This window comes from Gossypium raimondii, chromosome 13, assembly GCF_025698545.1.
Source record: "Gossypium raimondii isolate GPD5lz chromosome 13, ASM2569854v1, whole genome shotgun sequence".
In the NCBI taxonomy this organism is placed as follows: domain Eukaryota; kingdom Viridiplantae; phylum Streptophyta; class Magnoliopsida; order Malvales; family Malvaceae; genus Gossypium; species Gossypium raimondii.
This window is the reverse complement of record NC_068577.1, coordinates 52,598,148-52,615,252: the sequence shown is the minus strand read 5'-3', so window position 1 is coordinate 52,615,252 and position 17,105 is coordinate 52,598,148. Positions and strand designations below refer to the sequence as shown.

The following is a 17,105-nucleotide window of genomic DNA, read 5'->3' as shown; positions in this document are numbered from 1 at the left end:
TATTATAAAAAAGAAGTCGACAACCGCCTTGAAAAACTAGTAGATAATTACCAGGAGGGACCACCATGATAACATTAAATAAAGGAAAACAAAGGTATGGGTTTAACAAAACAAGGATAACAGTTGAAAGTAATCCGATCATTGGCTTTCCATATTTGTTTATTCCTTATTATTGAATTGAATCGATTCTTTCTCTCTTTGGTAGTGGGTTTTTGTCGTCATTCAATGTAGCAAATCTACTTTCTATATTGGATCTCGCTTGCTTGCTTCCCAATAAAATAATTGAAGTGAAAAAATAAATAAAAGAATCCACCGCTGGTGTCTACTTATAATTAAGTAATGTTAGTTAATCTAGTTGGTCTGAAAATGACTTCTCCTCTTTCATCGGATTCGCTAGCAAAGAAGGTGGTGGTTTAATTCTTTGGATTAGCAAGGTAGAGACAGCCCATGACCTGCCATTTGGTTGCATCTACGTACCCATTTCCCATTATGGTATTCACGTACCTTTGTAATAAATAGATTTTGGCCCATTCCTTTCTCCTATTCTTCACAAGTCTTGTATTTTTTTTTTTTTTGCTTTATTCCCTAAACCTTTTTCATATCCTAAATTAGAGTTCTACTGGGTGGGATCACTCCAAAAGTGAGAGAATTGAGGTAAAAATATAGGCATAGAAAATGGACTCTGACCAAAAAAATAAGACTTGTTTTTTAAATGGGTTGAGCTTGAGTAAGCTTTTTTTGGGTCCTTGATCCCGGCGATTTTGTAAAAAAATTTGTTGCTGTTTTTTTACTGTTTTTCATTGTTTTGTCATTATTTCGTTATTATATTTGAATATTGAATAACTCTTATTTTATTAGTAATTTTATATTATTTTAGAGGTATTTACTTGCTAAGTTGCATTTATCTTAGTGTTAGTTAAGTATATTTTTTTAACTTTTTTTTCTATTTGTTGGGAAACATTTATTTTAATGTTTTTAATGTATTTGATGTATTATATTTTTAAAATTAATTTTTATATAAAAAATTTTAATATGGGCAAGCCGAGCCAGACTCAGATTTTAGCATTTTTATTCAGATCAGGCTTGAGTAAAATTTTAGACCCATTTTTCAGATCGGGCATGAGCCTAATTATTTTGCTTGACCCAACCCGAACCCGACCCAGCCCATGGGCAATTACATCCTAAATCATTTAAGTTATTTTATATTTTTTTTATAAATTTTGATATGTTAATTCTCTCAAAAAAAAACATTTATACATTAATAATTTATATTATATAACAAGGAGTTCCCCTTTCCTTCCATTTAAAAGGTTGTAAGGGTTTGTTGGCTTCAAATAAATTTAATCCTTTTCATATTTCTTTTGATTTGTTATTAATTTTATGAATTATTTTATCTAGTTTTAGGTTAGTTTTTTATTTGGTTTTCGAAATTGTAAGACTCAATAATTGTATATAAAAATTTAATATCGGTATTTTTTATTTCTTCTATTAAGGATATAGATATCATTATCTTAAAAAATTGTATTGGCATCAAGTCAAAAAGGATCCATTGATTCGATATTGATAGGCGTACAATTAAAAAAATTGAGACAATCATTTGTTGTATTCGGTCTATCGAAGAATATATTGACATGTTTAATTAAGTAGTTGGTTGGATACGTCAAGAAAAATAGCAATCGGATTTAAATGACCCACGCAATTGAGATTGTTGGTTCAAGTTGGGCCCTTCTAGTTCTCAAGGCTACCAATCGTAGATGCGTGTTTCGTAGTTGTTCATTCGGCAAGGGTTAGTTGTTGGCGTTCCCGCAATTAATTTACACACGGAAGAGTTGGTGGTCTTATGCATCCTCGATCGCTATAATTGACTTATTGATTAAAGGAGAAAACTTGTTGTCAATGATCGATTCAAAATTTGAACCAAAAATCGAGCCTGAAAACTAAATTTTCATCACATTGGTTTATTCAATTCAATTTTGTTTTTGTTTATTTTTATTGTTAATTCGATTTCAAATATCTTTCTTATTTTTACTTTTATCAAATTTAAATTCTCCTGTTTATTTTTGTACATACCGTCACACGTCGTGAGTATAACAACTGCCTGACGCGCAACCTAATTAATTTTTGTAGGATCGATACTACTCTCTGTACTACTATTTATTTATGATTTAAACATAAAAATATTATTTTTAGTGAATTGCACACCCATCAACTCAATCCCACATTTTCAACAATTAAACGCACTTCCACTAGTTCAAATAACATCTACTTCTTCTACACTCGTTGGACTGGACTACACTGCCCTAGCAATGGGATCAGTGGGTCCAATCCTATTCTATTCTTTGTCCTATTTTCTACTCCATGGAAGCCTGAATTTCTTCTAAGGTACGTCCCTTCGTCTCAGGCACCAACTTCCAGGTGAACACTATCGCTACTACACAGAATATAGCAAACATCAAAAATGTACCTGCAAAACCAAGAAATTAAGATCAAACCAAACCTGGTCAATACATCAAACATTTTCGACACGGATTAATTTAAATTTGAAAATCTTTTATATATTTGGAACATCATATTTATCATCATATATCGTGTCGAAAAAGGAAGATTTAATTACCATATGAATTCCAGTCCATGAGAAAGCTGAAAGTGAAGGAAACAACCCAAGAACCACCCCAGCTGACCAATGTTACGAGGCTGCCTGCAATGCCTTTGATGTGGAGAGGGAATATCTGCACCACAATCTCAACTTAACCACCCCTACTCATTCATCAATTCATTTAAAAGCTAATGAAAAAACTACATGTTCTTCGTTTACCTCAGACATTACAATCCATGGAATTCCACCCAATCCAAGACAATAGGAGCCCATATATATCTGCAAAAACAGGATGTGTACTTAGAGTTTCAATCTCAACATTTGCAATCTTTTCTGTCCGTAAAATAAGAAACCAGTTTATGGTTTTGTTGATTTACCATGATGCCAATTATTGTGAACATGGGACCCATATCAGAAGCCAATTCATGTTCCTGTTGAAGAAAATACAGTATGTCAAGAGATGAACATGATCAAACAAATTTCAGAAAGTAACAAAAGATTGTAAGTTTGATAAAATATACCTTCAAACAGAAGGAGGCTCCAGTAAGTAGACTGCCAAGGAGCATTCCACTTGCAGAAATCTGAAACAAAAATACACATTTTAATATGAATTTTTTATTAGTTATTTAACAATCTTTATAGATTTATCTACCATTAAGAGAGGCCTTCTTCCAGCTTTATCGATTATAACAGCACCAAGTGAAAGAACAATTATCTGAAGGATCAAAGAAACATGGTTTTATGTTATTGATAGTGGGTCAAAATAAGAGAATGGGAGGGAGAGTAAAAAAAGATTGAAACCTGTAAACATGCATAGAGAATGCTTCCAACATTTGGAGGAACTCCTGAAATGAGAGAAAAATATAAAATATCTCTCTTGGTGTCATTGTACGTATTGGGATTCGGTCATCATCCGAACTCCAATCATTATATAATAATATAGAAATCAGATTACCTGCAGATGTAAAAATTTGGTTTGCATAGAAAACTACTCCATTGTAACCAGAGAACTGTTGGAACACCATCAGTCCAACTCCAATCTGTATGCCATTTGTTGAGCATAAAAGGGAAACAAAAGAAAAAGCATTAAATAAGTGAAAACAAGCGAAATCGACGACAGAGAGAGTCGAAATCCGTAAAATAACAATCGTAATATCGTGTTGCCATACTTACAATGAGTAAACGTAAGTTTCGTTTGAGAAACAAATCCAACACAGTGGCTTTTGGAAGATGCTGAAGCGTTACCAAAGAATCCTATGACTTAAAAGAATTAGTCTCAATTCCCAAAATAAGGATTAAAAAAGGGGGAAAATGCGATTGAATTAAGTACTTTTATTTCAGCTTCTTCTCTTGAAACATCAGCAGTATCTCCACGAAGCTTCTGAAGTGCAGCATTGAACTCAGCTTGGCAGCCAACCATTGCCTGTATACCACACAAATCACTCAATGATTTTCAAGCAATGAACTTCTTGATACTAAAGAATGTGCAACATTTTTTCAAGTTTCTAGCCTATGTCGAGAGCATATGCAAATATGGGTATAGAGTTATGATTCTTCGAGGACCCTAGTTTTTAGTTTTTACAGTAAGAAAGTGATCTTACCAGCCATCTAGGGGAATCTGGGATGAAATATAGCCCCAAAATCATAACAGCACATGGAATCATTCCTGCAACCGAGAATCAACTTCAGGTAAACCAAATGAAACAATCAAATAAGACTAAAATCTGATTCTAATTTAAGAGTTTATCTTCCCATGAACACAATATATGTAGTAACTAACTTACCAGTTAAAGCCAGTGTTCTCCAAGAAACAAATGCACCTACTGCATATGCCACCAGCAGACCAGTGGCAATAGCAACCTGCCAAAGTAGATTAAGTGTAAAATCATCAAAGAAAAAAAATGGCTCCCATAAAGTAATGTTACTCGAAGATAGTCGTGTTTTAAATATGGGTATATGTTCGAAGGATATGTGTCAGATATGAATAGACTTGAAACACTTCAAGGGAAAGTAAAAAGAGTTCGAGCAACTTTGATACCTGATGTACTGTTAATAAAGCCCCCCTAAGGTGTGTTGGGGTTATCTCAGCAATGAAAACCGGCACCTATAAAACCAGGAGTGTTAAAGAGGATATAACACAAGAATAAAATCTCAATTAGCCTAAAATTTCATGTAGAAAGTGAAGATATACCACATAGGAGTTAACACCAATCCCATATCCTGTTAAAAATCTTCCGACATCTAGAGATAGAGGTCCCTGGAAAAAAAGGAACGGGGTTCATTCAGCAACTTATTGAGGTAAGAACTGTTATGGAAATTGATGGAGAATTTTTTAACATAAAAACAGACCAGAGATAAATAGATTATGAGCCATCCTGCAATGGAGATGATTGATGACATCTTCATAGTCTGCAATGACAGAAAAATAGAAAGTTTAAGCAGAGAATTTAGTGATCAAATGTTGCTTAATCCATGGGATGATTATACAGTAATAGGATATGTCCATATGTCATATGTATATGTTCATGTCTCCAACACCGATATGTTCAATTTTTTCATAATATTTCTATATATTCTGCAGATCTTTAGAGGGTCGTATCTTCATAATCATAGTTAGATGTAGGTCGGATATGAGTACCCCTTTACGGCCAATGAGGTCAGCAGCACGCCCGCAAGAGATTGAACCAACCATTGCACCGATAGTCAGTATGGATCCAAACATTGAATACTGCAAATAGACAACAAAGTTTCAATGTTTTGTTGCGGATATTTATATACAAAACTCACTCCTGAATTCGGGTAACATTAAGAAAGAGATAAACTAATTTCTTGCTCATGTACCTCTTCAGAGGACATTCCAAGTTCCTCCATTATACCTTGCTGAGTAGGCGAAGAGTATCCTATCTGAAAAACAAAGAAAACCCAACAAAAAAATGATCAGTTCATTGACAAACAATAACTGAAAAGCCTGTTAATTGGCTAAGATGATAGAGAAACTTACACTTGAGCCAAACTCACAAGAGCCCATCACTGCAACAAATGTGCAGAGAATAACCATAAACAGATTACCATTATCGTGAGAGTTTTGTTGTTTTTCATCTTTATGAAAAAACGGCTGATACAAGCTGCCACTTGATCCTTTCTCAATATCCTGTGAGTCCGCCATTTTCATCTTCCTTATGAAACTCTTACCCTGCACTGCAGTCCTTAACCTGCAAACAGAAGACCAAAAAACTAAGAGATGCATCAAGCAAGAAGCTGAAATATGAAAAACAAACTAAAACCGGCGGGACCTGCAATTTTCCTCTCTATTTTTCCTGCGTTTTCCTACTGGCTCACATGAATGAAGGAGAATCTTTTATGATCCTGTTTAAGCAATGAAATTTTGATAGAAATTACATAGACCAGAAAGCAAAAATGGTAAGTCCGTAAGCTTCAGCTTTTGCATGCTTCAGTATCCAAAATCATGCATTTATATGGTTTGCAAAAAAGAGAACATAGAATTAGCAAAGCTGTAAAATGATAAAATCCAGGAACAAAAATATCTCTGGTCTGTCTCAGATATTTGTCATATGTCCATAAATATCAAAGTGAAGATACATATTGGATTACTCATATAATAGTCGGTTTCATGCATATTTTTATGATTTTCTTTTAAATATAGAGCCAGCAATGATTGCATTTTCGTCAATGATTTTGGACCCACAACAAAACTAGAAGTGTCCCGGTATGGCTAGTTAATGGCTTTTTGTGTATTTTTTTGGCCAACTTTTGATCTTTGCCCATACATTTTATGCCACCTTCATCCCCCCATTATCTCTTATTGTATGATTCAAAAGGCAAACCATCTCTAGGAACTTCATAAATAATTACAACGCTGACGTAAAATAATATACAATTTTTCTATAATATATCATTGATACAGAGTTTAGTAATAATAAATTCTCATTTCCGAAATTATTTATGGAAATTGGTCGTTTCTAAAAATAATGACGGGTATAGACTCAAAAACTAGAAATGCACTGATATTTACGCATTTTCAGGGGATATCCTAGAAAAACAATTCCACATCAGTGTTTTTTTCTTGTGTCAAGCAAAAGCGCGCTGACGTGGATGTGCTTTAGGGGATATCCTAGAAAAATAGTTAATCCACATATTTGTCATATGTCCATAAATATCAAAAATTAATTGCTGAACCATTGCTAACATGATCAAATTTCTTAGAAATTATAAAAAAAAATTACTAATTCAGACTAAAATAAAAATTTAGAGAGCTTTGAGAGCTTTTTTGATTAAAGAGAAATTTGGTATTTTGTGTTAAAAAATGGGTTGGGGGTTTTATACTTTTTTTCTTGACTGTTGCCCAACGGTCAGAATTTTAAACAGCCGTTGGAGGTGACCATTGGGGGATTATACAGTCAAAAGCGCGTGCTCTTTAACGCTTTTTACTAAATCATGACCATGTAACAGCTCGGTTTTAGCTAAATCAGAACAGTGGTTTCGAAACCACAAATTAGAAGTCGTAAAATTATTTTAATATTATTTTTGGTATTTACAGCATGTTATTTGATATGTGTGAAAATTTCGTGATTTAATTTTACTAATTGGTTAGTTAATTTGAAAAAAGGACTTAATCGCGTAAAATACAAAAGTTGCATACTATTTGTTTAAAGTGCTCAATTGCTATGATTAATTAAATTAAATGTCCTTACAATGATAATAGACCATTGGTAGTGTTAATGGTAATTAAATTAAAAGTCCTTATAATGATAATAGACCATTGGTAGTGTTAATGGACATTAATGGACATGCATTATAAAATTTTTATGTTTATTCATAAGGGTAAATAGGTAAATTGAATATTGTTATGTAATAAATAAAACAAAACATAAAAAAAAATATCATGCATGTTCATCTTTTTGTTGGCCGAATGTTGAAGAAGAGAAAGCCATAACAAGCTTGCTAAGGTTCGGCCACTTCTAAGCTCAATTGTAAGTTCGTTTTTATTCCGTTTTTGATGATTTTTACGTTTTTGAGATTGTTGCTTCGTATACTAGCTAGCCCGTGTCTTAATTTTCGAAATTTTTGATGATTTTGTGAAATGTCATTGATGAATATTCAAGCTTTTTGTTGTTTGATGATGAAAATTAAATATTTGTTGATAGATTATTATATTTTATTAAGTGATTTTTGATAAAAATGCTAATTAGGGATTAAATTGAGAAATGTGTAAATTGAGTAGTTGAAATGTGAAATAAATGCAAGTTTTGGGCTGCTAGGGACCTCTAATAAATTCGGCTAAGCATGGGTGTATTGAAATTTTGTGTAATTTGTGATTTTGATAAATAAGGACTAAATTGTAAAAAATGTGAAATTTTGGGGGCAAAAGTGTAAATGTGCTCAAATGTGTGTTTTGAATTAAATTGAATAAATTAATGATTTAATAAGCTGAATTTGATATTATATAGATCAAGAAAAGCAAAATTCGGACCTAAATCGGGGGAAAACTAAAGTTATCAACTAAACGACTCGAATCGCCGTTTTAGCATCTCAGGTAAGATTGTATGTGATAAATATTGTTACAATTATGCTTTTAATGTTTTGATATTGCATAAATTGTGTACACGAGAATACGGTCATGTTTAACGATAAATCAACTATGTTTATCACTTAATATGAAATCGAGATAGCTTCGGTTATTAATGGCACTTAGTGTGCGATTTGGAATAGCTTCGGCTATATATGGCACTTAGTGTGCGGAATTATAATAGCTTCGGCTATATGATTGGCAATTAGTGTGTGAAACATTGAGTGTTCTATAATGTTACGAGAAGATTTAAGTTTGTTATGAATTTGTACAGGTATATACAAGTAAGTATGAAGTTCAAATAGAAAAGGTTAAGATTTTGCTCATAAGTATATGAATAAGCTTATGGAAGGTTTGATATTATCATGAGTTATACATTAAATTGTTCAAATTGCTGATTGTGTTTTATGAATTGTTGAGTATATTTAGTACGAACTTACTAAGCTTTGTAGCTTATCCTGTTTGTTTTTCCTGTGTTTTATAGATTTTGAAAGCTAGCGCGAGTTTGAGAATCATTCAGGACCATTGTCACACTATCGATCGCTATTTCGGTACTTTATAAGTTTGTACTTTTGACTAATGGCATGTATAGGCTAGTTTCAATATGGCACATTTTAATTAGTGTATATAAAGCCATGCGAAAATGGCTTGAAAATACTGTTAATGTTTGTGAATATTATGCTTTGTATTGAGCTCATTTTGGAAGTATTTTATATAGTATATAATTGTGTGATAATAAGGATGTCCAAGTAGGTTTGTTGATTTTACTTCATAAGGTTCGGATATGGATATTACGTTATGCTCGAATGTGTTTAAATGATTGTTTATAATTGTCTTAATGGTGACTGATTGATGTTGCCCAATTGTGCTACAAATATGTTTCAAAGACATTAAAATGTGATTATTTCGCATGTTACTATGATATTCAAATGCGGCTGTTTTTACATGTTATAATGCTGTCCATTTTGAGCATATTAATGCTGTCCAAAACAGGGTAGGTTATCTACGTTTGTATTATGTTGAATAGTTAGTAATTTATTAATGAAATGTATATATACAAATAGATGTTTTGATATATGTTCAGTATATGATAATGTAATGATAAATGTTTGAAAGATGTTTTAAGTATTTGATTGACATAAAATTTTGATTAGGTAAATATTAATGAAAGGGTTGAAATTCGAAGCATGAGTTGAAAATGTAATTTTATTAGTAAAGTATGATTGATATTTGGTGTGGCTTGTGAATGACCTATGTTTTGACGTATAAACTGTTTTGATCATTAGCTGAGATAAATTAGGGTTTAAATATATATATACATACACATGACACATATTTATATTCAGTTATGTTACTTGGTTCATTTTGTTAAGTATGAGATTTCGATATTTAGTAATGCCTCGTAACCCTAATTCGGCGACAGATACGGGTTAGGGGTGTTACATACTATGTCAACACGTTTTTGCTTGACACAAGAAAAAAAGCATGACATGGAAGCGTTTTTCTGGGATATCCCTTGAAAACGCGTCCACATCAACGTGTTTTTGGGTTTTCAATCCATACCCATCATTATTTTAGAAACGGGCCATTTCCCTAAATAATTTCAAAAATGAGCCTTTATTGGTACTAAACTCATTGATACATCAAAATTTATATAAATATAAATAATTATGGAATGAGAGAGAGACGCATGTATATAAAGTTATATTATTCGAGAATTTTAGTTTGAATTTAAGTTAATTTTCATGGTTTTGTACAAAATTTAATGTAGCAAACTATGAATCCGAATGCGCTAAAATCTATTATCCTCCTATATATGATTTAAAGAAAGATGGGCTTGAAAAATTGAGTTGGATCCAAAATTAACTCCAAAATCAACCATTATTCAAATACTAAATAAAACCCAACATAAAATATCTATTACTGTTACAAACAAACAATATAATTTATTTAAGGCTGTAATTGAATCAAATTGAATAAAAAATTTAAAATTCGATTCAATTCCATCAAGTTTTAACTTTTAAATTTGAATTTAACTTCAGATAGAATTTATTATTTTGTTCTCATTTAAGATAAAATTTATTATCTTTTTCTCAATTAAGTTAAATCCAATTATTTATGCTCAAATTTGATACAAAAATAACGAAATCAAATTACAATTATATTTAAACGGAAAAATGAGTTATATTTAGATTACTTAATGGATCGGGTCACTCGTCCAGGCCCAAATACTCGCTCGAAAAATAAGTTTAGACAGAAAAATATGGTCTATTTTCTAAATAAACCGGGCCTCTGATAAGAGTTTTTTTGCCTACACTCGACCCGGATTTGCATTTTTTTTTTCATTGTTATTTTGCTTCTGTACAATATTGCTATTATATTGTTATTATTTTGTTGTTATTATTTAGATATTGTATAACTCTTGTTTTATTATTAATTTTGTTACTATTTTAGAGATATTTGCTTGTTAAGTTGCAACTATCTTAATATTATTTAAGTATGAATATTTTCTTTTAATGTATTTTCAATTTGTTAGGAAAAATTTATTTTAATGTTTTTAGAGTATATGATATATCTTTTTCTTTAAAATTACACAAAAGTTAATACAAACGTGTTGGCCTCGAGTTTAGTTTTTTTCTTTTTTTTGAGCAGAATTTAAACAAAATTTTAAACCCAATTTTCAAATCAAACCAAATTCAAACCTAAAACTTTTACATTAACACAACCGAACCTGACTCATGATAAATTCTAACTATATCTAACCCGACAAACATTGAGTACTGTTGCGTATTAAGGCAAGAAAAGCATCAAAGCATTGACTTGAGTTCATGCTTTTTGTATTTATGCTTTATTATTTTTATTATCATAAATATCCTTGAAATATATACAAAAATATAAAAGAAAAAAAAAACATAAGAATCTGTTTTAATTTATTAATGGTCAATCGCGTATTAAACTTTTCCTTCGCTTTGACTATGATGCAAATACATAAATTTATAAAAAATTATATAATATAAATTATTATCAAATACAATATATAATACTCACAGGGCAAGAGAATACAACTCAAATAAATAATCTAAATAAATATTAAGTCGGTGGTTGAATTTAATCCGTCGGAAATCAGTGAATGATTTTTAAAATTTCACTTATCGGTTAATTCGGTTTGAAATCGGATAATTAATTGAAATATTTGTTGTTTTCAAGACTTATGTAGTATTTCTAATATTTCATTTGTTGTTATCATCTCCATTTAAGGTTTTTGAACTATTAAATAAAAGAAAATAGAGATTAATAATATATTTTATATGTTTTATACTTATTTTAACCAAAAGACAAAAACATATCAATTTCAATTAATTCAATTAACCAATCGAATTAACCAAAATATTTTAACTTGGTTAATATATTTGAAAAAATTTCAATTCGATTAACTATTAAAAATTTTTACATTTTAAGTAATTGATTTAAATATTAACCGAACCGAAAGACAGAGGATTCTTGTTTAACTTTTGTAATTAGACGAAAAATAAAGTTTTAATATATAGAGTCTATATAAAATCAAAACTACAAACCGGATGGGACATATATTTGTCCGAATATTATTACTATTATTTATTATATTTCCAAATTATCAATTTACTTAATTATATTTATTTTTTAAAAAAAGAAAAGGAAAATGGTTACTTTACGTTACGGTTGACAACAGAGAAAATCTATCCCGGAGGATTGTGGTTCGGCAATCGGCATCTACTTTAACATATTCTCGTTCCTTGTCGTAACGTAACAGATCTCCCCCTCTACTTTTCTTTATTTTCTCTCTTGCCCCAATACTTTTCTCATTTTTTTTCACTCTCATCCTTATAGTTTAGACCTGTCCATGCCCGACGGCCCGCCCGAAATATAGGAGGATTCGAGTAAAAATATAAGCCCAAAATATGGGCTTGGGAAAAAAAACGAGGCCCGTTTAAAAAATGGGCCGGGCCTCAGGTACCACTTTTTTGGCTTGGGTCCGGCCCGGCCCAGCCCGAATATAATAAATATATATTTTTTATTTTTATTTTTAATTTTAAAATACTTTCAAAATTTTTTATTTTATTTATTTTTAAAATAATTTTTTAATGTTTATTAAAAAATAGGGCGGGCCGGGCCAAGCTCGGACTTATGATATTTTTTCCGGACCGGGTCTGGACAAAATTTCAGGCCCATATTTTGGGCCTAGGAGGCTGGCCAAAAAAATTTCCCGAGCCCGGCCCATGGACAGGTCTATATAGTTTTCTTATTTTCCATTTGATTACCAAGGCAATGACACTCATAATTTGCCATGGTGTGCTCATTATGTTGATGTCAACAAAGTGGGGCTTGACTTTTTACATCCAACATTAATTTACTTTTATTTTAATTTTCCTCCCTATAAAAGTTTAATTTATATTTTTAAATTAATCAAGCAACATCAATTTTTAAATTATATTAATTTCATATTATAATTTAAGAGGGAAAAATATCAAAAAAGCCACTTTTTTTTTAAATTTACCAAAATAGGCCCGATATTTTATTATTTACCAAAATGGGCCCTTTTCCCCTAAATCGCGTTCACGTCAGCGCGATGTCAGGGGACGTGCCAAAAAATCGCGGTCACGTCAGCGCGCTTTGCTGACGTGGCAACAAATTGCGTCCTCGAAAGCGCGCTTACATGGCCGTGATTTATTTCCACATAGCGCACCCCTAGGGACGCGATTTGCCCGTTTTTCCCACGTTAGGTTTTTGGATTTTAGGGTTTAGGGTTTAAGATTTTTAGGATTTAGGATTTTTAGGGTTTTAGAGAAAAAAGTAAACAAATAAGGGATTAAAATTTAGGGTTTTCTAATTAAATTAATTATAATTTATTCAAAATTGGATTACGTTTCGTGTTTATGGGTTTTTAAGATAAAATCAAAGCAGGATGCTTTATCAGAAGGATTTCTGAAGTCTTGCCCACGTATACCCGCTTTTGCTACAGTAGGTCCTGGAAAAATAATTTCGAGTTGACGTTTCTGAGCAAATAGTATAAAAAAACGCTTCAAGCAGGATGCTTTATTAGAAGAAATTGTGAAATCGCGTCTCGTGGACGCGCTTTTGCTATAGTAGGTATTGGAAGAAATAATTTCGAGTTGACGTTTCTGAGCAAATAGTTTAAAAAACACTTCAAGCAGGATGCTATTTGAGAAGAATTTGTGAAATCGCGCCCTCGTGGACGCGCTTTTGCTACAGTAGGTCCTGGAAAAATAATTTCGAGTTGACGTTTCTGAGCAAATAGAATAAAAACGCTTCTAGCAGGATGCTATTTGAGAAGAATTTGTGAAATTGCGCCCTCATGGATGCGCTTTTGCTACAGTAGCATGTTTGGCCTGAGGCTATAAATGAGGCAGAAAATGTTCTCAAAATGCATAAGTCACAGCAGAAACAATTTAGAGAGGCTAAAAAGGTTAGAGTTTCAAATATGAGTGAACGTATTAGTGCTGTTATTTATTATGATGGTGAGGTTTGCCACACCGAGAATGGTGTTATTTTTTTGTCCGAGAATACGGTGCGACTGGTTTTTAACCAGAACATAGATTTGACAGAACTTCGTAAAAAAATTAGGCGTAAAATTTTTAGAATGACGCCAATGAAAGTTCTGTCTATTACGTATCGATTTTGTTCTTCTGTTGATCCGGTGACATATGACTCGTTTAACATAAAAGGTGTTCGTAGCTTGGAGGTAATGGTGCATACTCATCTTGCTAGTGGAGCACCTTATATTGAGTTATATGTACAATTTACATCGCCAAATGATGTACTTGTGACCGGTGTTCGAGATGTACACACCCCCCTTAGCCGACACTCGGTTAGCGAGCTACAAAACACAGAACAGCCCATGTTTGGTAGCGGTGTCAAATGCACATCCCCTGCAAGATACTCTGTCGGTGGATGGGACATGTACGTCGGTGGCTCGATGTTTGATGCTAGAAATACGTACTAGAAAACGGCATCAAGTTCTAGTGCTTGGCAATCTACATCCAATTGGGGACGTTATGAAATGCCCAGAATAAGGGATGATGTACTCCCTACGACGTCAACCGGCGAAAGGACCTCGTACTCTGCAGATGATTGTAGGTTAGAAGATGACTCCGATGTGGATCCACCTCGAGAGCCCGAGCCCGATGGTGCAGAAGTTGGCTTATTTTCTGAACCGGAGCCTATTCCAACAAAACCTGAAGATGCTGAAAGGAGTTCAGATGAAGAAGAAAATTCACGATTCAGAGCATACTCACCTCTCGCCCACATACATAATATCGATCTGTCTGCAGATGATGCGTTAGAGTTTCTAGATCTACCATACTGGTTGTGTGATCGTACAAGTTCGGGGCTAGATTCTGGTGAATTTGAAGTTGGTAATCAGTTTACCAACAAGGATAGTTTTATTGGTGCTTTGAAACAACATAGCATCAAACGGCGTTAACTACCACGTCGTTAAATCCAAATCTGATAAGTTTGAGGCGAAGTGTGCAGTGCAAGACGGTACATGTTCATGGAAAATCTATGCCTCGTTAAGGAAAAGGACAGGGTTGTGGGAGATTAAAAAGTACAAAGGTCCACATACATGTGCTGCAGGTACAATATTGACGGTTTCTGAATAATACTTTTATTATGTAATGTTACATTATTTAATGTACTCCGTTTATAGGTGTTTCACAAGATCATCCCAATATGGATTCAGCTATGTTAGCTAGCTTGATACTGCCCATGGTAAAAACAAATCCCAAGACTTCAGTGCCGATGTTAATTGTCAATATCTGTAGCTAAATAGGGTATACGCCCTCTTACCGTAAGGCCTAGATAGCTAAGCAAAAGGTGTTGGAAAAGATGCATAGTGGGTGGGACGCCTCATATAATGAAATATGACAGTGGTGTCAAATGCTAGAGAGATACGTCCTAGGTGCCATCACTGACCTTGAAATAGAACATGCGTACTACAACGGCCGATTGCTACGTGGATGCCAAGTGTTCAAATGCCTGTTTTGGACCTTTAAGCAATGCCGAGACGCATTTCTATACTGCAAGCCATTAGTACAAATTGACGGTACCTTTATGTTTGGTAGGTATACTCATCGGCTATTACTTGCATTGGCACATGATAGCGGTGGGAGAATTCTTCCAATTGCATTTGCAATAACACCGGGGGAGTCGTCTGATGACTGGGATCTCTTTCTCTCTAGGTTAAGGAGACATGTGTGTCCCCAACCTAATATTTGTGTTATTTCAGATCGGGGCACCGGTATACTAGCTGCATTTGATCGACAAGGAAGCTTATGGCAGCGCGCACACCATCGATATTGCCTAAGACACGTTGCTTCGAACTACTATAGGTAATATCCATCTAAGAGAGAACGACGACAAGTGACCAACATGGGTATTTAGTCTATATCTGTGTTATTTCGTTTGTTAATTTGAATTAGTTTTATTGGTAGAAGTGGTATGTAATATTCGCTATGAACTTATATTGGCAGGGTATGAAATAAATAAAGACTGTTTTCACGAGATGTTGGCAATTTTATGTTCAATTAACGGAGAAGGGGCAGACTACCTTTGTAACATACGTTTCGAACAGTGGGCACAAGCATACGACGGCGGCCTACGATATGACCATATAACGTCAAACCTAGCTGAATGCATAAATTCTGTTCTTAAAGGAACGTGCTATCTACCGATAACATCGGTTGTGCGAGAAACATATTTCGTTTGGCGGCGCTATTTCCAAAGCGAGCAGCAAGTTATGCAGGTCAGATGCAGGGAGGCCATGTATGGTGCAGTAAGGTACTTCAAGAAATTAACAAGGTCAAGGCGCGGGCAAACACCATGCACACAGTGTGTCACGATCGAGATAACTTATGGTTTCGCGTGACAGAGTTTGACAGACCGCACCAAGATTTTGTTGGCGGGCAATATCGTGTACACTTGTGAAATAGGACTTGCGACTATGGGATGTTTGATGCACTTAGTTATCCATACGCTCATATTATTGCAGCTTGTCAGAATCTCCATCTGGATCCGATGAGCTATGTAGACGAAGTGTACAAATTAGAAAACATGTACAACGTCTGGAGACACGTTTTCCCACCGGTCCCAGATGAATGTAAGTGGCCACCCGTATCTCTTGCTCCTTTTAAGCTGTTACCGGATAGAGAATTACGTCGCAAACTAAAGGGTCGACCTTGCTCGACTAGAATACGTAACAATATGGATATCCGAGAAGTAGCCAGTCAACAGAAGTTGTGCGGATAGTGTAGGAATCCAGGCCATACAAGTCGATCATGCCCTAATCGCAATAGTTGAATGTAATTGTAAAAAATATATATTTTTTCAATTATTAATTGATAATTGTATTAATTGTTAGTAAAATTATCAAATTATATCAAATTATTAATTGTTAGTACCAATCAAAACATTTTTTTCAAATCTAACATTATGTGAATGTAAAATTATTAACTAATAATTGTATTAATTGTTAGTAAAATTATCAAATTATATTTAAGTTAAGGGTTAGGGTTTTTAAGTTAAGTGTTAGTGTTTTTTATTTAAGGGTTACGGTTTTAAAGTTAAGGGTTTATGGTTTTTAATTTAAGGGTTACAGCTTTTTAAGTTAAGGGTTAGGGTTAGATTTTTAGGTTAAGGGTTTAAGGTTTGTCAATTAAATTATGCATTTAATTATAAATTATAAATTTATAAATTTTTAATAAATTAGTTTAGGGTTTTTAAGTAATAACTCAAAAAAAGTTCTATTTTATTACATCAAATAATATCAAAATATTCAAAATATTTGTATAAATAAATTTAAATACAAAAATCAATCTCCGTACCCACCGGGTTCAGTGCCACATAGCAGTCATCGACGGTTACGCG

General features: G+C 33.2%; 1 protein-coding gene and 1 long non-coding RNA gene across 2 annotated transcripts; one reads left to right on the top strand and one right to left on the bottom strand.

Moving 5' to 3' along the window:
- Window positions 1-2,145: 2,145 nt before the first annotated feature.
- Window positions 2,146-6,172, bottom strand: LOC105782637 (sugar transporter ERD6-like 8). Its single transcript, XM_012607504.2, has 19 exons — window positions 5,890-6,172; window positions 5,598-5,808; window positions 5,438-5,500; window positions 5,235-5,324; window positions 4,946-5,005; window positions 4,788-4,853; window positions 4,635-4,700; window positions 4,381-4,456; window positions 4,198-4,262; window positions 3,927-4,019; window positions 3,770-3,850; window positions 3,552-3,636; window positions 3,398-3,441; window positions 3,249-3,311; window positions 3,118-3,177; window positions 2,974-3,027; window positions 2,816-2,875; window positions 2,615-2,729; window positions 2,146-2,464 (listed from the first exon to the last, which is right to left on the bottom strand). The coding sequence occupies exons 2-19, from the start codon at window positions 5,766-5,768 to the stop codon at window positions 2,352-2,354; spliced, it is 1,425 nt and encodes a 474-aa protein (XP_012462958.1). The 5' UTR covers window positions 5,769-5,808; window positions 5,890-6,172; the 3' UTR covers window positions 2,146-2,351.
- A 1,340-nt stretch (window positions 6,173-7,512) lies between these two features.
- Window positions 7,513-8,799, top strand: LOC128035998 (uncharacterized). The gene is made up of 3 exons (XR_008192744.1): window positions 7,513-7,587; window positions 8,065-8,150; window positions 8,668-8,799. It is a non-coding gene; the product is annotated as an uncharacterized LOC128035998 (long non-coding RNA).
- Window positions 8,800-17,105: the final 8,306 nt, after the last annotated feature.

Bases quoted from the DNA above. Each gene is read 5' to 3' on its own strand.
- LOC105782637 (XM_012607504.2), bottom strand. From the start codon at position 5,768: ATGAAAATGGCGGACTCACAGGATATTGAGAAAGGATCAAGTGGCAGC. The intron at 5,006-5,234 runs GTACTCATATCC...CTGTCATTGCAG, and splicing joins ACCTCATTGGCCGTAAAGGG to ACTATGAAGATGTCATCAAT. The intron at 4,020-4,197 runs GTAAGATCACTT...TGTGGTATACAG, and splicing joins CAGATTCCCCTAGATGGCTG to GCAATGGTTGGCTGCCAAGC.